General features: G+C 39.2%; 2 protein-coding genes across 2 annotated transcripts in view; both read left to right on the top strand.

The window, feature by feature from the left end:
• LOC122810600 (HLA class II histocompatibility antigen, DP alpha 1 chain-like) overlaps positions 1–17,133 on the top strand; it is a 47,858-nt gene extending 30,725 nt beyond the window's left edge. The window contains exon 4 of the mRNA XM_044082176.1: positions 17,063–17,133. Within this exon, the coding sequence (XP_043938111.1) occupies positions 17,063–17,133 (71 nt within the window). The remainder of the gene's footprint in view (positions 1–17,062) is intronic.
• A 1,375-nt stretch (positions 17,134–18,508) lies between these two features.
• LOC122810599 (H-2 class II histocompatibility antigen, E-S beta chain-like) overlaps positions 18,509–24,958 on the top strand; it is an 88,619-nt gene continuing 82,169 nt past the window's right edge. The window contains exon 1 of the mRNA XM_044082175.1: positions 18,509–18,581. Within this exon, the coding sequence (XP_043938110.1) occupies positions 18,509–18,581 (73 nt within the window). The remainder of the gene's footprint in view (positions 18,582–24,958) is intronic.

Below are 24,958 nucleotides of genomic sequence, written 5' to 3'. Positions count from 1 at the left end.
CAATAGACGCCTGTAAACGGATTAGTGGTCACCAAGGCCAAGTTGTTTTTCTCAAAAAGGTTTCTCACAAATCTAGTCATGTCAGCAGAAAACCTGAGTAACATCTGCTGTAGAACAATATTGAAAGTTGTGTTTGATTACGTCAGCCTTAGAAGGCCATGTCTTGTAAAATAGCATAAGAATAAGCATACTTCCTGTTAGTAGTTAGACAAATCCTTGTATTTGCATGTTTTTGTCTCCTTGCAGCAAGTCAATTAAAAGTGCCTTAACTGAACCTTATGTGTATTGGTCTTTGAAGTTTTTTCCTTTGACAGATTGGTCCTTCGGACCGGAAATCCTCACTTCGCCTCGGATCAGACAGGCCAGGTGGCTTGAAACCGTATGGGGAAGAAACCACATCGGTTCTTCTTACTTGAAAAGCCCTCCGACTGAATTGTCATACAAAAGAGGCCAGCCACTTTCTGATCTGCGACTGAAGGACGGGTTTACTCGAACCAGGTGATCAATCATGAAGGCTCAGGTAAGGTGAATCTACCTTCTTTTTTCTGTTTTAGATCAGGGACTAGATTTGTATTTGTTCTGTTAAGACTTTGTTTATAAGTCAGGGACAGAAAGATTACTGTCTTGTCATAGATCAGGGAAACAGAGCAGGTAGGCAGTCATTCTGAAGAGACTATAACAAAATCTGTGGTACCACGTTAAAAATAAGGTGTTACGTAACGATAAAGAGTAGAAGAAAATGGGTAATAATTGTACAAAAAGGTCCCAAAATCCACCGTTAACTGAAGACACGAAATACATGCAGTCACAGCATGCTGATAATATTAAATACTACTCAAAATGGGTTAATAAGTATGAATTTGATGGTAAACTAGAAAAATCCTCGCTTGTCAAACTTGTCAAACAGCTTAAAACCGATTCTAGAGGTCGGGTAAAAAAGCAACGTCAATTAGGAATTCCTCAGGCACACAGGTGGATTGAGGAAGTAAACCGAAGGGAACAAAAGAATAATAATTCAAAAGCAATGTTTTTAGATAAGGAGCACAATAATTTAGTAATAGCATCAGCCCCTCCACCTCCCTTTCCAAAATATGAGGCAAGTGAACAAGTTAGTCCACCCCCATGATATTCTGCTGTCACTGTAAATAGAGATACTACAAAAGCAAAACCGTTTATTAGAGATCCCATCGAGACCAGGTCTCGAACACGGGCAGGAAACTCAAAAGGGGACATTGAGTTGTATCAAATGGGTAGAAATTCACAATCTATGAGTGAAGAAGAAATATGTCCACTTATATAAGTGCCTAATCCTCAGGCAGGGCAAGAAGGTCAGGACCCAATTATTCTAGTGTATAGACCCTGGACTCCGGAAGACATCCGGAAAGCCACTGAGGGAATTCCACATCCAAAAGTTAATTTTAGAAAGTTCTTAGAAGATTTGCAAGGAATGAGGCTAAGTTATAATTTAAACGGAGAAGAGGTAGAAAAAGTAGTCAGACAAATTGTAGGACCAGATTGGCACATGATTAGTGGCGAATGGAATCCCAGTGACGCTGCATTCAAGCCCCTCCCACATAACAACGCAGAGTTAAACAACAGAGTGAAAGGTCTTACAGACCGAATCTCTGAGAAATGGAAGCCTAGGGCAGACTGGACTTGCATTAATCAATGCATCCAACAAGAAGGCGAGACTGTTGACAGATATTATGCCACACTATTAGAATGTTTTAATAACCACTGTGGAATGCAGGTTCCTGAAGATCAGGCACATGATTCCCCATATGAGCATCAGTTAAAGAATGTATTTTTGAAAGGCAGTATTGCACCCATAAGTAGTTTTATTACAAAACACATGGTAGATCATCGTACAAGCAGGTTACAGTCTTTGCTTGAATATGCTAGGCATGCCGAAAGGCATTTTAATAGCAAAAAGAAAAAGAAAGCCCAAGTATTTTCTGTAGAAGATGGAGCAGAAGTTTATGTAGTACAGTCCGGGAAAAAGGGCAAGAGAAATGCCCAGGGAAACAAACAATCTGATCAACGATCAGAGGACTTTGAAGGGCGAAAGAAAAGAGGTGAATGTTTCAAATGCGGTAAAAAGGGACATTTGGCAAGGGATTGCAAGAAAAACAAGAAGGCAACTACGGAAGATAAGGAGGGTGAGTAATGACTATATGATAGTCAAGAATCACTAGAAGGGGACAGCAGAGAAAGGACAAATGAGTATGTGATAGAGGGAGTAGAGAATGTGACAGAAGAATAGAGGAAGTGCAGGAAGTCACGGATAGTGAAGAAAATGAGATATTGGATTTGGCTTTATTGAGCTTAGAGCTCTATTTAGCAGACACAAAACCAGAAGTTACAATCCTGGTAGAAGGGAGGGAAGTCAGATTCTTGTGTGACTCAGGGGCATCACGGACCCTGATACATCCCTCCAAACTGCCAGAGAACTCAGAGTCACCTGATTACATATTAGTGAAAGCAGCTAATGGACAGCTGTATCGGGAGCCCCTCTCCCATAATATTGTGATAACTGATCCTGTTTCAGGATTGACCCAGAAAAGCAAAATTGTTGTTTCTGCAAAATGCCCAGTAAACCTCTTGGGCAGAGACCTTATGCAGCTATTTGGTATATCAGTAGTTCCGACTATGCAGGGTATGGAAGCACAGTGACAAACTGATACCTTTGCAGTGCAATCGGAGGGTGAAATGTTTTATTGGTACAGCCAGGACTTGGTTACAACTGGTCCAGGGGCAGTGACCGAAGAGTTGATGAATGTAGCCATCAGCAAGTTCCCCTCCCTTGACATTGATAGACAACATTTGTTGCACTGTACTCTGTATCATTGTAACACACCAGGACCTGATAAGGAATATGAGCAAGAATTGTTTAGAAATCGTGCAAACAGACTGATATTGCATAATCTGTACTGGGACACAGAAGGGAACAGTGTAGTCAGCTGTTCATTGCCCCAGGAGTTCTTTGCACTTTACAAATTTAATCGATTACCACATGTTAGCTTAACTAAGGACAAAAATGTGAAATGGGTAGACTTGGGAGAAAGAGTCACGAGATGGGAGAAACAGAGTTAGAACTGTCAGAACAGGGAATACAAATGCAGAAGTTGAATTGGATAACTCAGACCCACCCAGCTGTACACTTGCAGTCAAGCAAGGACAGCTGATTAGCACTCCTATTGAAGGAGGAAGAGAATGCCTTACAGAATATACCAGAAACTCTCTGGTCAACAGGAAAATCAGATGTAGGACTTATTCGTACAGCAGGACCAGTTACTATTACGCCAAAGTCCGCATTTAGACCACAAAAAAAGACAGTATCCCTTAAGAAAAAATGCAGAGGTAGGAATCAAACCTATTATAGCAGCTTTACTTAAGGAAGGGGTGCTGGTGGAATCACCTGATTCACCATGTAACACACCCTTATTTCCTGTTAAGAAAGCGAATGGAGAGTGGCGTATGGTCCAAGATTTACAAGCTTTAAATGACGCAGTAATACCAAGGGCACCTACGGTGCCAGACCCACACACCCTGTTGAATGATTTAAAACCTCAATAAAAATATTTTTCTGTGGTAGATATCAGCAATGCATTCTTCTCAATACCGATACACCCTGACAGCCAGCATTGGTTTGCATTCACGTTTCATGGGAAAAGGTATACATATACGCGACTACCACAGGGGTATTGTGAAAGTCCAATGATATTCTCACAAGAAATAGCAAGCAACTTGGCAGGATTTACCCCACCAAGAGGTAGTCAGATTTTGCTTTATGTTGATGATATCCTGCTGGCTGGCCCCACCCAGCAAGATTGCAAAGAAGATACCATAGCGCTATTACAATTTTTAGCCACTGAAGGACATAAAGTAAACAAAAATAAACTGCAGCTTTGGAAAAAACAAGTTAAATACCTAGGATATGTAATATCCAAGGAAGGTCGGACATTAGATGAGGACAGAAAAATAGCGAATTTGCAAGCACCAAAACCCAATATCAAGAAGGAAATGATGTCCTTCCTGGGTACGACTAATTTTTGTCGGAGTTGGATTCCAAACTATGCCTTGGAATTTGCACCGCTGACTAACCTGATTTATAAAAAGCCTATGGCAGCACAGGATTTGTTACAATGGACACCAGAAGCAGAATTTGCTTTTTGCAAACTGAAACAGTTAATAGCGTCCTCATTAGTTTTGGGATTACCAAACTATCATAAACGTTTTTTCCAAACTGTAGATTGTAAGCAAGGTTATATGACATCAGTGTTAACACAGCAGCATGGGGACAAGCAATGCCCTATTGCTTATTATTCATCATAACTGGACCCAGTGGCACGGTCTTTACCTCACTGTGTACAAGCAGTAGTTGCAGCTGCAATGGCAGTACAGGCTTCGGCCTCAGTAGTGTTGTTCCACACTCTCACATTGAGAGTGCCTCATGCAGTCGCAATTATTTTACTGCAAGAGAAGGTAGCATATCTTTCCCCTGCTAGGCATCTTTCCTGTATGACTATATTGTTGAGCCAACCTCATATGACAATTGAACGATGTACGACTTTGAACCCTTCTACCTTGCTCCCAACCCCTGCAGATGGCACACCACACAGCTGCCTGCAGGTGATTGAGCAAAAGACACTGCCTAGAAAAGATCTTACGGATGTTCCCTTGGATGATGCCAAGGTGAAATACTACGTGGATGGCTCGTGCAAAAGGGGTCCTACAGGACAGAACCTAGTAGGATATGCAGTAGTTTCTGACATAGACATTATAGAAGCGAAATCTTTACCACACAGTTTATCTGCACAGGCAGCAGAATTGATTGCCTTGACACGGGCATGTACCTTAGCAAAGGGTAAATGTGTGAACATTTTTACTGACAGCCAGTACGCTTTTTCTACTGTACATGTTTTTGCGCAACAGTGGAAAAATCGAGGAATGATAACATCTACTGGCAAATCAATCAATCAATCATGCACAGTTTATTTTAGATCTTTTAGAATCTATTCACTTACCTCAGAAAGTAGCTATTTGTAAATGTACAGCTCATACCAAGCAACAGGATAGGATTTCAAAAGGTAATGCGAGAGCTGATACAGCTGCAAAGCAAGCAGCTTCAGAAGCATTTCTTTTGAATGAGGAATTACAACCCTCTGAAATTTTAGACTTAGAAATGTTAAAGACAATGCAGACACTTTCTACTCAAGCTGAAAAACAAAGATGGGTAAAACGAGGAGCAATTCTCGAAAAGGGGCTGTACATCTCTAAGGAAGGGAAACCGATATTGCCATCTAATTTGTTTAGATATGCAGCTTTGTTGAGCCATGGGCAGTGCCATGTCTCAACAGGGGGGATGGTACAGCTGGTGAACCAAGTGTTCACGACATATGGCTTCTCAAATTACTCTAAAAATTCGATGCCACGTTTGTAATAAACATCATGCACAAGGGGCGTTGAAGCCCAAGCAAGGGAGTTTCCTACACCACCGTATCCGTTTCATACTATCTGTATGGATTTCATAGAATTGAATAAATGTGAAAATAAGAAGTATTGTCTTGTCATTGCAGATATGTTTTCCAGATGGGTGGAAGCCTTTCCGACAAAAAATCCAGATGCTCCAACTGTGGCCAAAGTCCTTGTTAAAGAAATCATCCCTAGATTCGGCATTCCGGAAAGGATCTACAGTGACAACGGCACACACTTCATAAACCAGACCATACAACAGTTAAGTAGACATTTTGGTATTTCTTTAAAAAATCATTGTGCGTATCACCCACAATCTGCAGGGCTAGTAGAGAGGCATAATGGGATTTTAAAAAGTAAGCTAAGGAAGTTAATAGTAGAAACACAGAGAAATTGGGTGTACTGTCTGCCCCTGGCACTGTTGAGCATGAGAACTGTTCTGAATGCAAAAGGATTGACTCCTTTTGAAAAATTATTTGGAAGGGCTTATTATATACCTCAGTAGAAATCTCTCATGCCCGCAGACCAGGAAGCTGACAGTACATTAGCTGAGTATATGCGAAATCTTTTAAATTCTAAACATTTGTTGCAGTCAAATTCTGTTTCAGATAAAGAATGAACTAGACCGTCAGAAGTGGCAGTGCCCCCTAGAACGTGGATTTGGCTGAAGACAGTAAAGAAAAAGAATTGGGCATCACCAAAGTGGGAAGGTCCATATCAAGGGCTTCTGTCGACACCCACTGCAGTCAAAATTGCGGAGCGTGCCTCCTGGATCCACCTGACGCACTGTAAATTAGTTAAAAACTTTGAACTGGACAAAAATCTTGTTACATGCCAAGAGTAAAAATGATAGAGTCCAGAAGAAAAAGGAATGCAGAACAACCCTTTCCTCAGAAGTATTGCATAATCATCCTGTTAACTGTACTAGTGACAATAATCTTTTTGTTGTGGCCTTTCCTTTTCCCAGCCACACAGACTGAACTGAATAAACGTGAAGTGTTACTCATAGACTGGCATCCAAACTTTAACACTTACCAGGCAATTAAATATGTGTATGCTGAGACTTTCAATGTTTCGAATTGCTGGGTTTGCACAGCTTTGCTGACAGCATACAGGGGGTTATTAATGACTACAGTCCCCTAGGGTCAATGAGACCTGGGAGAACTTGATTTATGATACCTCAACCATTACATCACAAGATAAAATAACATTGCACTTGTCTGTTCCACAAAAGGGAACTGTGTGTTTTTATAAAAATGATACTGTTCAGGTGGGTTGGAGCAATTGCAATGTGACTGTTCCTTATAAATGTTACACTAAAGGTAACAATGTAGATCTTTATTGTAATACAAACTATGATTCATTTCTTGGATTGATACACAAAACAATTGATGAAGTAAAACATAATTCTGTTCTTTATAAACAGCTGTCTATAATTGATAGGAAAATGTTTCATGCAGGGCGAGTATATATTCATAGCAAAGTTACTACTAAAGTAGAGGATTGTTATTTTGTGTGTGGTAGAAAGGCATACAAATGGTTACCTGAGAATTGGTCCGGCAGTTGTTTTTTGGGTTACCTGGTTCTGGCCATACGACACACTGCAGTTTTGCCTCGAGGAAAATTTCAAAATGTCCGAGAGGTCGTCAAGAAACCTGTGAATCCAGTAGGACAAATCGATGCACGTTGGAAAGACTATCATTCTATAGGCAAAGGACTGACATACATGGACTTGAGTGATAGCGTTATATCGTGGGCAGGCATATTACCAGCATATGGAGCAGTGAAATCCATCTGGGAGCTGAGAAAACTGTCAAAACTTCTCGAAGTAATGAGCAATGCAACATTTTCTGCTCTCGAATTGGTGAATCATAAACTGAATGCTATGAGAACTGTAGTGCTCCAAAACCGTATGGCTCTCAACTTCACCCTAGCGGCGAGAGGTGGTACTTGGGCTTTAATCCAAGAAGAATGCTGTTCATATATTCCTGACCATAAACACAAGATAGACAATCATCTTGAGGTAATTCAGCAAGTGTCGGCCATGACCAAGCCAAGCCCAAACCCATTGACAGACTTTTTCCAGAAATGGTTTGGGGGGTGGGGTACCACCTTAATGAACATCCTGATTACCATTTGTGTAGGAATGCTCCTACTGGGAGTATGTGTTTGTTGTGGTATCCCCTGCATGAAAAGACTGATTAAAGACTTTATAGACATGTCAGTTTCTGAAATCTTATATCAAAGTACTGAGTTTGAAGAACTGTTAAAAGACTGAAAATGCTTTCATAAGTTTAAACTGAATGACTCTCTTAACTGCAAATCCTGAGTGGAAGAGCTTAGGAGAAGAAAACAAACTGTTTATGCTTATTTTGAAAGTAGAATAAAAGTATTAATAGGGGGGGAAATGTTAGAAAAATATGTATTAATGTGTGTATTAGTAATATGCTTAGTACATTTAGAGCTTGAAAAGGGTTAATACATTTATTCTATTTCATACTGCATAAATCTGTACAAACTGCAGATGCTTTCTGACCTTGTATTGTTAGCTAAAATCTTGCTTGTGCCTTGGAAATTTACTGAGAAGCAGATGATTTCTGCTTGCGTTAGGAAAATAATGAATAGAACAATATTACTTGTATGAAACTTAGGCAAGGAGTTCCGCTTGTGCTGTGAGAAAATACACAGCTGTAGAAGTTATAGATAATTAGTACAAAGCCTGCTTGAAAATGTGAACCGCAATCATCATTTGCCTGTATCTGAGTTAGAAAAGTACCTTGAAATGTAACACTGTACAATAGACACCTGTAAACGGATTAGTGGTCACCAAGGCCAGGTTGTTTTTCTCAAAATCTTTCTCACAAATCTAGTCATGTCAGCAGAAAATCTGAGTAACATCTGCTGTAGAACAATACTGAAAGTTGTGTTTGATTACGTCAGCCTTAGAAGGCCATGTCTTGTAAAATAGTATAAGAATAAGCATACTGCCTGTTAGTAGTTAGACAAATCCTTGTATTTGCATGTTTTTGTCTCCTTGCAGCAAGTCAATTAAAAGTGCCTTAACTGAACCTTACGTGTATTGGTCTTTGAAGTTTTTTCCTTTGACAGAAGTGATAGTAGGTATATGACTGGGTAGATTGTTCCAGATTTTATTTACATAGTGTTGTATTATTAGATTTAGCTACAATGAGCATACATGTGTTACTGTAATGAAGAGTCTTGTTATTGCTGTGGGGGAGAAGTAGGTTTTGTAATGCGGGTTTTTTTCAGGTTGATACAAACTTTTATGGGTCAGAGAGAGCTGATTGTAGTATAATAGTTGGGGAAGTTCCAGCCACTTGAGCTGCTTCACGGATGAGCAATGATGAGCTCTAAATGGAGAGTCTGAGGAGAATCTAGCGATTTTGTTGTAGCAGGAGTTGAGCTTAGCTAGGTCTGATTTTCTAAGGTTGGTAAGAATAGGGGAGGCATAGAGGAGGGTAGAAATAAGGTGAGTGTGGACTATGGTTGCTTCTGATTGTTGGGTAAGGAATTGTTTATTTCTATAGTGGGTACCTAGATTTCTGTGGACTTTCTTGATGGTCTGGGAGATGTGAATATCAAATCTTAGATTGTAATCAATCAATACACCTAGGAGTTTGGTATGCTCTGTGGGGGAGATAGTAGTTTTGTTGCTGGATATTATGTGAAAGGTGGTAGTTGATGAGATAGACCTAGTAGGTTTAAGAGCAGTACTTTGGTTTTAGCAGGGTTTAGTATAAGTTGGATATTGGATAGCCATGATTCAATAGAGATGAGTGATTCCTGTGTTAATGTGCGAAGTTCCTGTAGTGAGGAAGCTGCACAAATTAATGCAGAATCATCAGCGTACTATATGACAGATGCATTAGGAGTGGTGGAATAGAGCTTGTTGGTATAGAGAGTGAAAAGTAGTGGGCCTAATATGGAACTCTGGGGAACACCAAGAGTGACTGGAAGAAGGAGTGAGAGTTCTTGTTTCCACAGAACTGCTTGTTGACGGCCAGCAAGATAGCTTTGGAACCAGGCTATGGAGGATTGAGAAAGTGCTAATTCAGATAGTTCTTTGATAAGAATGACATATCTAACCATATGAAAGGCCTTTAATAGGTCTAGAAATGTGGTAGAAACAAACTTACCATTGTTTCTATGAGTGTTTACTGTATTGGTGAAGGACAAAAGGGCAGTGGTGGGACTATGGAAGGGGCAAAAACTATGCTGACTATTTGACAGGAGTTTATGTGTATGCAAGTAGTCTAACATTTGGAAATGTATGCACTTTCCAAGGATTTTTGCTAAAGGGGATAATATTGCTATTAGTCAGTAGTTTGTAAGTTCTGTGGAGTTACCTCCTTTATGTAGAGGGATTATATGAGATATTGTCCAGATTTCAGGGACAATGGCTTCTGAAGGGGGTCTGTTAATTAGAATGGCTATAGCGTAGGCCACTGCATCGGCAGCAATTTTTAGGAATTCCCCTAGTAGTTTATCAGCAGCCAGTATAGCGGGCTTTAGTTTTTTTAGGTATTTTTATCCTATCCATAGATACAGTCTGGAATTGGAAGGAGCTATTATTTGTGTGAGTAGTGGTGGGTTCGGGGGGGGGGGTTGTGTTGTTTTTTTCTGTTGGTTGGTTAGGGTTAAAACCGTTTCAGTAAAGAATTTGTTAAATTGAGTAGCAGTGCTGTCTGTGTTATTTACTAAGGTGGGAGATGAAGTGCCACTTTTGCCTGGTAGTAATAATTTGTTAATGGCTGCCCAAAAGTTTTGACAGTGATGTTGGTGCTTGATTTGAAGGCTGGAGTAGTAATTAATCTTATCAAATTTTACTAACTTCTTAGCTTTGTTCCTGATATTTTTGTTTTGCAGCTGGGGACTTGGCAGTATGCCAGTGATCCCATGCCTTGTCCCTGGCTTTAAGGAAGAGTTTGGTTTCTTTGGTAAGCCATGGAGAGGGATTAGCTCTGATTCTAATGGTTCTGGGAGGATTTAGTATACCTGGAAAGGTGACATTAAAGTAAGTGACTGCCTCATTTAATTCCAGGTATTTCATGGGTGCCAAATTACAATGTTTTAGTTCTGCAATGAAATTGATGGGGTTAAATTTCTTTTTGCTTCTAATGGAATGGTAGACAGTGTCTTTGGGATTATGATTGCGTTGTTGTAGTAGGAAGGTTGGCAGATGATCACTTAGACCATCTAGAAGGCATACTGCAAGAGAGGGGTGGCCTGGTAATTAGTGAGAATCCAGTCAAGGACTGATTCCCTGTTTGTTGCCTTGTCAATTCTTGTTGGTGTTTGAATGGTTTGGGTAAAGCCGTGGAGGTTAATATGATTTGTTGGGGTGGGAGAGCTACAGGACATCCAATCAATATTAAAAATCACCCAGAATGATAGTTTCATTTTGGAGAGATAAACAAGTCCAATGGAGTAGGTTTTCCAGAGTGGGTATATTGTTGCCTGGAGGTATATAGTATCCAATTATGTTTATTATTTTTTTGAATTTAGATTCAGTTTAGTAAACATTATTTCTGCATTATCCACAGAGGGGTATTTTAAACCTACATTTTTCTAGTTAAAACAATATTTAAATAGTTATAAAAATGTTTTTGCATGAAACGTAAAATGCATGGTTAAAAAGTATATTAATATGTACATATATTTTATTAGTTGGTGAAGAGCTTAAACTCAAATGCTATGGAACAACTTGTTACCACTCCCACAAGAGGGGAAAACATACTGGACCTGATCACCAACAGATGGGGACACTATGCTCCAGAGATCCTCACTGGTAATCACTGGTAGATCAGAATCTAAATGGATCTCACTCTCACTTCCCCCCACCCCCCTTTTGGGATGTAGAAAGACCCCAAAAGTACCTCACCAAAGAGATCAAGGGGCCAAACAGATCCCTAGGGCAGATAGCCTAGTATGAACCTGCCATACATCATACATTAAAGTGTTCTGAAAATTTCATTGCCAAGGGTAGAAAATAGATGTAATGGCATGTTAAGTTCACAAGAGGGAGCTCATTGCTAGCATTTCACCAACTTGTAAAATACATGTACATTACTTTTTAACCGTGCATTTTAAGTTTCATGCAAAAACATTTTTTATAACTATTTAAATATTGTTTTAACTAGAGAAATGTATATTTTTGCAGTTGCACATTTAGGATATACTTTGTCAGTATGTTTTTTTATAAAAGTTTTTAAATGTTTTTTTTAACAACATTTTAATGTGTTTTATTTTAACTGATTATATTACTTATTTTACTGTTTTAATTGAATAATGAGAGGGGTATAAAAGTCGGGCTAATGTTTTTTGTCCGCATCTGATGAAGTCTGTACACTAGGGATGAAAATGCAGTATTCGTTAGGCGTTTATGTGTTTTTTTTATAATTAAAATATTGGCATTGAAGCTGTGGACTGATGTTTTCCATCTTTCCAGGGCACTTTGCTGGATTTTGTCACTGGTGGCTTTTTGGTGTCTTATATTCAGTTTTCTGTTTTTTTTTTTTTTGAAGATATAGATCAAACAATGGCTATCTAGTACTGTGCAGAGCTTAAATAAGCAGATGTGGAAAGGATAGGTGTGAACTGTACTTACAGAATGTGAATGGGATAAGGAATTTGGGGGAGACATGGGGATTTGTTACCCCTAGGGAACATAGCAGAGGTTTTCTGAAAGGAGCCAGTGTCCTATCTAATAGTTTCTGAAAGACAATGGGGGACAGTGAATGTGATAGCCAACTGTACATTCAGTTTTGATGTGGGATACTAGTTTGTCCTAGAAAACAAGACATGCTGTTGTAATCCCGAGTGACTTAACAACAGTTCTCCTCTATTTATGAAACATTATAAAAGTACTGTTATGCTGAACTCCAGCCAGGGTGAGAGATAGACATAAAGTGGCCTAATGGTTAAGGTGTTTGCCTTAAAAAAACAAGGTGCTGGGTTTGAGCCTTACAAGGGATAATTGGCTAGGCTTGCAATAGCTCGTAAGGGCAGTTAGTTTAGTACTAACCTATGAACCTAAGATGCAAAAGAAAATTGCTGGCCCTGTAATAAATTAAATATAAACTATCTACATATCTACCAGGGTTATATGGTGTTCATGAAATCCTGGAGGTATTTTCAGACACAGCAAACATATACTGAACAGGAGGGTGCTGTTGACCTTTTAATTTATGATTTCTGGAATTTCTGTCTATGAGACTGATGGATAATGATGGGATAATGAACTATAGTGAGCTCAGAAGACCGATACGGGCAAATGCAGTATATATAAAGCTGGTCTGTACGGAGAAGAAGTTTACAGACTGCATGAGGAATTTTGTATATATGCATATGTGTGTGTGTGTGTGTGTGTGTGTGTGTGTGTGTGTGTGTGTGTGTGTGTGTGTGTGTGTGTGTGTGTGTGTATATACATACATGTGCTCATGTGTTGCTAGCTTGCCTGAAGACAGCACACTATAATGACAAAACCGTTGTGAGTTGAGTTGTGAAAACTGCAACCTTGCTAACATGGTGTGCACTATATGCTCATATGCAGGACCAGAACATATAAGTATAAAAGGAAAAGGTTCTAATGCCGTATTGTACGGGAGAACAAGAAGATCAGTCAGGTGTTGGAAGGGGTCTAGATAGTCACACGTTTAAAAGGTCAAAAAAAATTGTAATATAAAGACAAAAAAAAATTCAAGAATGCATCGGTCAGACTTAAAGCAATACCACAAACCATTATGTTCATATCACATGTGAAACAGGCACACACTTTTTATTACTAAATAGATTAAGCATACTCCTGCGGTGCCACAGTCATCCACAGCCCTTTGCAGGAAAATATAAGGAAGCTTTTATGAGTACAGTAAGGAAAACCTAATAATCTAAGTAAGATACACAGTGAATCCAATAATCAACAGAATGGTTAGATGAGGTCTGACAAATGGTCATTATCTGTAAATAGAATATCTACTTCTATGTTATGTTGGTAGTCATCACAACTCCTTAAACAAGTGAAAGGGGAAAGCAACGTGATGTGTTAGTCATTGTTTTTCCCCTGATTAAAATGGATGCTGCCCCTTATGTAAGCACCAGTGCATGAAATATACACTGGATACCAGAATGCACCCTTTTATAGAGCAGTGCAAGTTATGCAAGAAAATTATCTAAGAGAACAGAGGTCCATGTTCCTAAAATATATATTCCTTAAAGGGTCTCAAACATCTGTCCTATGCTGCCCGACTGAAAGAACTCAGCTCTATTCAGTAAAACACAGCTCTGCTCAGAGGTGACCTTGCCTAACATACAAGGCCATGTCAAACCCAGAATTGATGAATATAAGCATCTCAAAAAAATCTATCCATCAGAGAGCCACAAGGGCGGAGACTAAAAAACCGAACGGCTATTAATAATAGGACGTGGCTGGAGGGGAGGATCCAAACCCAACCCAAACTATGAATGGAATAAAATATAAATATGAGGCAGAGCACCTCCTGGCCTTGTTCAAGAAGAATCTTGACTAACTAATGGATGGAGGATATACCTAGGGATTTATGAACCTTATTTACCCTGCAGAAGTGATAGAGAGACAGTGGTCTATTAATTATATTTGTACAATTTATAAGAAAAGAGTATCAGTTTGGTATACCATTAATTTAAGCTAATACCCGAAGGCTGATAAAAATAGTAAGTTAAATCTGCTTTTTCATGTCTTATTTTGTGGTATTTATTGAGAAGCATTTTTGCTCGTGTTGCCTGCCATGATAGAATTTCTGGCCTCTTCTTCCATTATCAAGTGCTTCATCTCTGTGAATGCTTGCTATCCCTGTTTGTGGCATGAAGGTCCTTATGCAGTTGCCACTCTGGCAAGGAGGACCTATTCCTCTTCATACAATTCAATACCACTTGTGAAATGGCTCTATGTTTGCTCATGATCTTGCTTTTCCATGGGCCAGCATTCACCAAATAATCCAAGCCCACAGGTGCTAGCAGTGTGGCAGGGAAGGAAGCAGGTGAGGTCATCTCTCCTACCCCCCAACACTGAATCTTCACAGAATATTAGCATAGGCAAGCCAGCCACCTGCTGTAACTCAGTTATTAAAATTTGCCTACTGAGGAGATGATATGAGCTGTAACTCAGTTATTATCTCTCTTTCTCTTCTGCAGGGTAAATAAGGAATATATATTTTAGGAACATGGACATCTGTTCATTTTGATAATTTTCTTGCATAACTTGCACTGCTCTATAAAAGGGTGCATTTTGGTATCCAGTGTACATTTCATGCAACACTCAGATCTGCTCTGAGTTACAGCACAATGACACTAAATATAGAGAACCAACTAATATTGCCAACATCCTGGCAGATAGGTTCAGTGCTAACATTACCCCCCCTCTCACCACCTAAAGTGCCCATCTCTATACTGGAAGAATTCAAAGTTCCTGTAATCATGGTTGCACAGGTAAAAAACACACTTTCCAAAGCCAAGAACACAGCATCCATGGGACCTGACAACATCCCAGGCTGCATTCTACATGAACTACAGAACGAACTGGCACACCACCTAAGTACCATATTCAATCATAGCCTCACCTTAGGCTTTGTGCCCACTGAATGGTGCACAGTGATAGTTATCCCACTCCACAAAGGGGAATCCACCATGGACCCTGGGAACTGGCACCCCATTAGCCTGACGAGCCTGGTGTGCAAGGCTATGGAACATATCATCATGGAACGTATAAACAATGACACTGGTAATCTCCAAACTCTGGACCCCACCCAGTTCGGGTTTGTAAAAGGCAGATCATGTCTCCTAAACCTGATAGACTTCTTGAAGCAGTCACCAAAGCCGTAGATGAGGGTAAGGTGATTCACACAGCCTATCTAGATCTCACCAAGGCTTTCAACACCATCCCCAACTCTGGAATTATAGAAAAACTCACTAAACTTGGTATAAATCCCTATGTCACAAGATGGGTTGCCAACTGGCTCACTGACAGAACCCACACTGTGAAAGTAGCAGACTCCAAATCTGACTTCAGATCAGTGACAAGTGGAGTACCACAGGGTTCAGTCTTGGGTCCTCTCTTGTTTGGTATCTACTTCCTCTGAAGTACAGGCTAACACAAAGTCTTTGGCTAATGAAGTTTGCAGATGACTACAGACTAGGAGCCATAATCAAAACTCCTAACGATGTAGACATCCTACAAAAGGGCCTTACTGAGACAGATGCCATGGCCTCAAGCTTAATGCCAAAAAGTGCATTGTCATCCATTTTGGTAAAAACTCTGTACCCATGAACTACCACATAGGCGGTAGTCTAATTAACACCGAAAGTGTGATAAGAGACCTTGGGACACAGGTGGACAGTAGTCTCTCCATTGATAATCACATCGCCACAGTAGTCAGGAAATCCTTCTAAGTGGCACACCTCATTACAAAAGGTTTCTCATCCAGAAAAAAAGAGGTAATTGTTACCTTCTACTCATCACTCATTAGACCCATTATAGAGTACAACATCCCTTTTGGTATGTACCTCACAAGACATCTACAACAACTGGAAAGGCCATGGAAATAACCTCACAAAGAGGATTACCAGCCTGAAACAGATGCCCTATGCAGACCATCTAAAAAAACTCCAGCTTTACTCCGTCGCATATTGCCTACTCAGAGGCGATCTCTGCCTAACATACAAAGCTATGTCAAACCCAGAGCTGTTGGACATGCTCCACTTAAAGAAATCCCAATCCCTCCAAGCTACACACTCTACGGACCTAAACCTTGTCACTACAATAAACAGAACATGCTGGAGGTATAGATTCCTGTCCCAGAGACTTCCCATACTCTGGAACAAACTACCTATCTATATCAAACAAAGTTCCTCATTAGCACTCTTCAAGAAAAATCTTGATGATTGGATGGGAAATAGGAAATTCACCTCGTTGATCACCTCTGTGGCTCTGCTCAATGGGAGCACAGGAAAATAATTTTCTTGGGTGGTGAAAGCCAGGCTACCTTTTTGGTTAGGCTTATATAGGCCCTATGCCAATATCCTAGTACCTACCTATGAACCTATGAACCTATGAGCTTACTGAGGAGATGATATGGGCTGTAAGTCAGTTATAAAAGCATGCCTACTGAGGAGATGATATGGGCTGCAACTCAGCTATTAAAACATGCCTACTGAGGCGATAACATGGGCTGTAACTCAGTTATTAAAATGGGCCTACTGAGGAGATGATATGAGCTGTAACTCAGTTATTAAAATGTGTCTACTGAGGAGATGATATGGGCTGTAACTTGATTATTAAAATGGGCCTACTGAGGAGATGATATGGGCTGTAACTCAGTTATTAAAATGGGCCTACTGAGGAGATGATATGGGCTGTAACTTGATTATTAAAATGTGTCTACTGAGGAGATGATATTGGTAGTATGAAAGCTTTGTTGTTAAGACCTGTATCTCATTATTCCAAATTTTGATATTCAGTCCTGACTCTCAGCTATTGCCTGTGCAGAGTTTGCATATGATCTATTTATTTATTTGTTTGTTTTTTGTTATCCAGCTTATTCCTCTGGGCTTGGGGTCCATTTTCAGTGGAGATCTGAGGAGAAAAGCTCCACGAACACAAGATAAAAAAGACGATGCCAAAAAAAAATAATACACATATATCATAACCATACCAAGTTACATTGCAAGTTTAAGAACATTAAAAAGGGCAAGATAAGGAGACATGTGAGTTACAACATTAATGCCTTGTAGAAATCATTAAAAGTATGCATTTTGTGCATGTACAACAACAAAATGATAGAGGTTGAGTTGGTCTAACAAAATAGAAGAATAGTAAGTGGAGTGAAGGGAAGAGTGAAGCATAATTGAAGAGACAGAGAATAGCAGAGAGTGGCAGTTGTGTTGCTTATAGTGGGTAGTGTGAAAGGAGAGGCGGTAAAGTTAGATAGAGTGGAGAGACGGAAATGAGGAAAGAGTTGAGGTGGCCATGGAAATAAGAAGTCAAATAGGGGGGCAAAGTTGGGAGGAAAGTTTATTTTTTAAGAGTGCTCAGTGGTGTAGCTATGGATCCACAGGATTGTAAGTATATATAATGTATGAAGGGAATAGTTCTGGTGTGGCAATGGGAGATTTGATGGGATGGTGGCAGCTGCAGGAAAGAGAGTTGGCTAGGTATTTTTTCAATTCTTTTTTGAAGAGGAGCAAAAATTGGATATGTCATATGTTAGATGGGAGTTTGTTCCAGGTTTGAGATATGGAGCATTTATAAAGTAACCTACCTATAGTTTTGTTGGACTTGTAGGTGTTCAGTAGTGCTTGGTCAGTGCTATGGGGAGATCGTGCAGGTTTCTAGATGGATAGGAGGGTGGACAGGTAGGGACAGTTTTCAGGTTTGTAGAAAAGAGAATGTGCAATTTGTAGCTGCAAAAGTTGGAGTAGTTGTGTTTTCTTAGTGCAAGGTAGTGATGGGATTTGTAGGGGAGATTACAGGCAAATCTAACTATCTGGTTGTAAGTTTGTTCTAGTTTGGTTAGGAGATTTGCTTGGATGTGTGAGAATGTAGGGGAAGACTAGAGTAGGCAGGGGAGGAGATAGGCTTGGGAAAGTGAGGCCCTAGTGGTGTTAGTTGAGAATTGTGTGTGTCTATATAGCAAACCTAGTTTTTGACTGGTCTTTTTGATGGACTGTAGATGTGATGGTCAAATTTCAGTTGGTCATCAATTGTGGTTCCTAGACGTTTTGCAGTGAAGTCTGCATAAATATTGGTGTTGTCTAGAAAAGAGAGACTGAAAGAAGTTTTAAGATGGGATAAAGATTTTGGAAGGAAAAGAAGGAATTTGGTTCTCTTTGGGTTAAGGACTAGTTGTTTGTCAGTTAGCCAGTGTTTGATGATATTTAAGGAAGTCTGTGTGAGAGAGTGTAGGTTAGTGGGGTTGTGTCAGAGGGTAATAAGAGTAGCATCATCAGCGTATTTGAATAGTGAAGATGAGGTACAGACAGAATGAAAATTGCTAGTGAAAATATTAAAGAGAAGGGGGCCAAGGATGAATCCTTGGGGACACCAGTTTGGATAGGTAAGAAGGGTGAGTAGGAAGTCTGCCATTTAATAGATTGTTTTTGGTTGTTGAGATAGCTGGAGAACCAGAGGATAGTAGAGGTGGAGAGGTTTAATTCAAATAGTTTAGAGAGGCATTTAGGGTGGGAGATGGTGCTGAAAGCTTTAGAGAGGTTTAGGAAGACACATGATACAAGTTTATTGTTGTCCCTTGCTTCTGCTACTGTCTGTGTAAAAGATAGAAGGTCAGTGGATGTGCTGTGGTGAGGTCTAAATCCATGCCGAGAGGGGGTAAAGAGGTTTTCATGAAGTAAATAGGACATAAGTTACCTATGAATGCATTTCTCGAGAATTTTTGAGACAGGGGAGAGGATGGCTATTGGTTGGCAATTGGTAGGTTCGGTGGAGTTACCTCCCTTGTGCAGTGGACTAGTATAGAAGGATTTCCAGACCTCAGGGACTGAGGATTCTTTGATAGAACAGATAATAAGAATTAAGATGGGATATGGTATAGAGTCGGCAGCAAGTTTAAGAAACTGTGGGGGTAGGTTGTCAAGAGGATGAGTAAGGTTTCAGTTTTAGCAGAAGGGATTTGACATAGGCAGTGAAAACAGGTTTCGGGGAGAAGGCTGATTGCGGCTGGGCAGTCAAGGTGGTTAAAAGTAGTTTTTGGCTGTTGTCGGGGGGGGTTAGTTTTCTGATAGAGTCTATAAAGTAGTCATTTAGAAGAGTGGTGGTTTCAAGATGGGTTTTGTCAATGAAGGTGTTAGGGGTAGATGGTTTACCAGGATGGAGTATACTGTTCATAGTGTACCAGAATTATTTCGATTAGAAAACTGGGTGGATTGGGCTTCTTGATAGAGTTTTGTTTTGTCTTGAATAAGTTTTTTAGTGATGTTTCTGAGTTCATTATATTTAAGGAGGAGAGAAGGTGATTTTGACTTAGACCATTGTTTCCAGGTATTGTCTCTAAGTTTCATGGTGGAAGGGGTATCTTTGGAGAGCCACAGGGTGGTGTTTGGTTTGATCCTAATTTTCCTAATGGGAGCTAGGGCATTTAGTATGTTTAGGAAAATTTTGTTAAATTCAAGAACGGCATCATGTAGAGGAAGGTTATACAGGTGAGACCAGTTGATCAGGGAGAGTTGGTAGTTCAAATTTTCTGCACTGAATTTGTACAGGTTATGGCACTGCCTATAGAGGTGGGTTTTAGGGGTTTGAGAAGGTAGCCTTAGTATCGAGATATGGAGGTGATCACTTATTGAGTCTGGTAAGGTGGTGGGACTGTGATACTGATTGGGATTGGAAGTTAAGATCCAGTCAAGTATGGAGCGAGAGTTTTTGTGTATGCGAGTGGGAGAATAAATAAGTTGATTGAAGCTGAATAGGTTAATAGAGGAAATGGGGGTTTGGAGGAGAGCTTATGCCAATCAATATTAACATCGCCTGGTATGATTGTTTCATATGATATATGTTGGGAGATCCAAGATAAGATATTTTCAAGTACTGGAATGTTGTTGCCAAGAGGTATGTAGATAGACACTATGGCCAGTTTTTTTATGAGGGTTGAAATGATAGTTAAGAAAGATAAGTTCTGCTGGGGAGAAATCTGGGAGTGGTAAGGAGAGGGTGGAGAGGTTAAGTTGTTCTGAGTGTAGGATGGCGACACCTCCCCCTTTTTTAGAAAGTCTATCCTGCTGGAAGATATGATGTTATAACCAGGAGGTAGAATTTCAGAGTTTATAATATGTGGTTTTAGCTAAATTTCTGAGAGAGTTAAGATGTGGGGAGAGTGGTGGGCAATCCAAGCATGAAATTCTGTTATTTTGTTTGGAAGACTTTGTAGGTTTATGGAATAGAGTGATAGGTATTTAGGTGGAGAGAAGAAGGGTTGGTACCTTGTGAGCGTGGCAGTGATGGTAGAGTTGGTGGGAAGGGATGGACCATTATTGGGGGTGGATGTCCCCATCTTGTAAAAGTGTATTAGGAAATAGCATTAGTTTGGTGAAAAAAGTAATGTAGTAGGCAGTGGATTTGAGTTCATGTTTGGAAGAGAAAAGAGGAATGTTGAAATGTTTTAGTTTATGAAGCTGAATATAGGAAAAATTAAAGAGGCAAGGGGAGACAGGGAAGTCCAGACTTAAATAGTAGGATGATACAGTGTGGGTAAGAGTGGGTGGTGTTGGAGGGTAAAGTAGGATAGTGTGATAGGATGACAACACAGAATAAAAGTAGGATGGGTGTTAAGACGAGGTATGGTAGCAAGCTGCTGTCTTGTATGGGTGACTTGTAAGTGATTAGGGAAATTAAACTGTTAATAGAGGGGTAGATTTTGTTAAGGGATATACAGGGGTGTAGCATAGACTATGGAGGAAAAGAGTAGATATGCTGATGAGAGAGTAGATATGACAGTGATGGGTATGGGGTGTGTATAGTGTATTTAGTTAGAAGATGGTGTAGAGAAGTGAGAATATCTTAATCAGAGTAGTCAGATGAGAAAGCTGAGTTGTTCTATTATGATTGGGTAGAAATAGGAGGGTGGAATGTAAGGAAAGAGTATAGGAGTAAGAAACTGGAAAGGCATGTATAGATGGTGCTTTGGTATGTTATTATTGGATAAAGGGAGGATGAAGGGAGGGTCTTTGTAAAGGAGGTTATCTATAAATTTAGAATATGCAGGAGTGTATGGGAATTGGGGATAGGGTAGGGGAGTGGAGTGAGCACATACGGCAAATGGACCAGGATGAGCCAAGCAAGGTATGTGCAATTAAAAAATAAACTATCATATGCTTCTGTGTCTGTCTTACCACTTCATTTTTCTCCTTCATTCCCTCAAAATGCTGGTTGATTTGCTACTCAGAACTCTCCCTCTCTCTACATATACACAGAATTAATTTGTTTCTTCAAACATTCATATTTTCAAAGTTCAGATTTCTATATCAAATGATTTATTTTCCTAGTTTTATCTCTCTAGACTACCCAGATTTTTGAATACTATACATATTGGTAGTTTATGTTTTTAGTGTATTCCTTATAAACTTTACAGTATTGTGGCAAATCTTTGAGGACTGAGTTTAGTAAGTAATGACAGACATTTGAGTTTAGATTTCACGTCCTTTAGAAAATACATGGTAATGGTAATGGTACAGGTGTTACTCTAGGAACTTTTCTAAGTTTATAAGAGCAATATTTAAAGTATGTCCATGGTTTTGGTTCTTTGTTCACCCACTGCATTTGGATTTTTTCAATTTTGTGTGCCGAGAAGTTGAGAGGTGTGGCCGGCTTTTGAGTGCTAAATGGCATAAGCCATCAAAAGAAAATTGCCAGCACTTGTTTGTGGGTGGTTGTGGTAAAGTGGGTGATAGAGGCTGTCGATTCCCAGTTGCTGTGTGATCTTTGAATTATGTATAAGTAGCAGGGAATGAGCTACATAAAACATTTTTTATATTTATATCTGTATTTTAAATAATTTTCACTTGAGGTTTGATCTTTTGTATTTTATATTTTGTGCCTGCAAACATTTGAATGTTTGATGAAATGTCATAGATCCATATATACATAGATACATTTATATATATATATATATATATATATATATATATATATGTATATATATATATATATATATATATATATATATATATATATATATATATATGTGTATATATATATGGGTCTACCTGAAAATGTTGAATCCCCACAATACCGAATCCAAAATGATCAAGACAACATCGCCGAAGTGGCAAAACATCGACACCATGGATTATCAAACTTTTTCACAGGAGAAACGGACAGTGGTCCAACGTGCTATAAAAATACAAAATGTATCATATCAACCCACCCATGTGGGGGGCTGTGCCCCCCCACACTCCCTCTAACTTAAATATATCAATACCGTGATCACACTATGGTGAGAAAAATGGCAAATTTCCCTGTTTGGCCAACTGTCCATTTTCCTTGTGAAAAAGTTTGGTAATCCATGGTGTCAGTGTTTTGCCACTTCTGCAATGCCGTCTCAATCATTTTGAATTCAGTATTCTGGTAGACTTTATATATATATATATATATATATATATATGTGTGTGTGTGTGTGTGTGTGTGTGTGTGTGTGTGTGTGTGTGTGTGTGTGTGTGTGTGCCATGTTCTATATGGGTTCTTGGCAGAAAGGGTCCACAGTGGATCAGTTCACTAGGTCACCTATATAGCTACAAAACAATAAATTAAAACATTAAATGTTGTTTTACTTAAGGATTAAGCTCTACCTACTCCTGTAGTTATGCAGATAAAAAAATAGCAAAATACTCATTAACCCTTTATGTATGTTCCACTTAAACGCTGATGGCGCCCTCCCTGATGTTTAACACATTGCAATAGTTAACTAAAATCAAATCTGAGCTAGGCATAAGGGTAACCATTTGAAATGTCGGGATCTGCTAGACCAAGTCCCAAAATGTAAAATGTGGAGACTGTATGGCCAAAAGATCTAACGTGTGTGTGTGTGTGTATAAATTATATATATATATATATATATATATATATATATATATATATATATATATATATATATAGATATATATATATATATATATATATATATATATATATATATATATATAAAGTATATAAAGTCCAAAATGCCATTTCTTGCAATATTCCCTTATCTCAAAGGTATGGCAATCCTGGAGTTGATATATATAAGTTTGGGGTGTGTGGTGGGGTTGCACCCCCTACAAAAAGATGTTTTTAAGGATAGGAGAGATTTTCAAGATTAGCTTTTCTCTGGGTTTTCGGCCTTTTTTTAATTTTTTTGTACATGGCATTTTGAGTGCTGACATTTCATTAGGGAGCCACGCATATGGTGTGGCTTTGCTTTTGAGAGTCAAAACCATGCTGACCCTTTCACAAGCCCATGGTCTAGAATATCTAGAGAAATTGTCTGCTAGGTAATAGTAGGAATGGATCCCTTACACAGCTCCTTCAAATATAAGGGTAGGCAGAATTAGTAAAAATATGCCAGTTTAACTAATATTCTGTTAACTTATTCCCCTTCACACTTCACTAATTATCTTTATCCATTAAGTATAACTCACTATGCTATCTTTGAAATACAGCTGGGGGCCCAGTTACACCGTCACTAATCTCTGGGGCTACATCCTGGCCTATTTAAAATCCTGCTTTCTGTATCTTTTTTCACAGAAATTAACCAGGTCTGTACTGCCCTCTCTTAATCTACTGTAAACAAAAGTTCTGTCTCCCTGTATTGTTGACCTTTATGTTATTAACCTCTGAAACTAAATCTTGACCTCATTTAAAGCTGCTTTCAGTATGTCATCTATAGAAAGTAATTGATTTTGTGCTGCCACCCCTTAATTTATTGTGATTATGGACATGTTTGCAGTTATGTAGTATTTTGAAAGTGTTTTGCTTAATTAACTGCAGATGACTCCTTGCCTTAGCATTGTTTATTGGTGGAGGAGTGCGCATCACTAAAATAAGTCATACACAACAGCATTTCTGTTGTTAGCCTTTTAATGGTCATTTGTTTAATACTATGGGATGCACGTCCAAACAGTAATAAATGTATTTAGTAAACAGCATGACTCTGTAATTAGAATTCAGATGGTAACTAGTCGCAAGCGGCAAGCAAGGCTGACTCCAGTGGAGCATTATAAATGTGTAAACTTCTCTAACATCTTGTAAGTTCTTAACTGAGATCATATGACAAATACATGAAATAATCACTGCAGTCAAGTATTTGAAAGCACTTTACTGATCCTGAAAGAAATAAGTACAACTAAACCTTTAGTGCATATCGCCATCTTGTGGCATAGAGGGATTTATGTTTTGAATGATTTCATAACCAGGAAAGGGCTGTAGTGCAGTCAAAACTAAGAACTCGACAGTCGACAAATGTTTTTAAGCAAAAAATATTGTATGTGCCTATATCAGCCATTTAGCTATCTGCTGAGAATATTCACAAAATAATGCAGCCAGACTGATATTTACAACTCATATTTTAACCTTCAGAATGGTTATGGTTAACACTGTTACACTTGTGTACTATTCCAGGGATGTCTAACTCAAAAGTTTGCAGAGAACGAGTGATACCCAGCAAAGGAAGGGGAGTGGTAGAAACCAGTACTAATGCAATACACCATGACAGTGTAATTCATAAGCATAAATAGGACATGAATATGAGTTTATACTGTCCAATGTATCACACTATTACACATTCTTCAGTGTTGTTAATCATTTTTTTTGCACTTCCTTTTGGTTCCCTAGAGCTGACTGTCAGCTGCTTCCAGGTCCTTTCCTCATCCACCAGGTATACCAGAACCTCCTTAGGCATCCCCAATCTAATCCCGATCCATGTCTGGAATGGTGATTTAGGAACCT

This window comes from Protopterus annectens, chromosome 9.part0 (assembly GCF_019279795.1).
Source record: "Protopterus annectens isolate FY-2018-M chromosome 9.part0, PAN1.0, whole genome shotgun sequence".
Lineage (NCBI taxonomy): Eukaryota > Metazoa > Chordata > Ceratodontiformes > Protopteridae > Protopterus > Protopterus annectens.
This window is presented reverse-complemented; position numbering and strand designations above follow the sequence as displayed.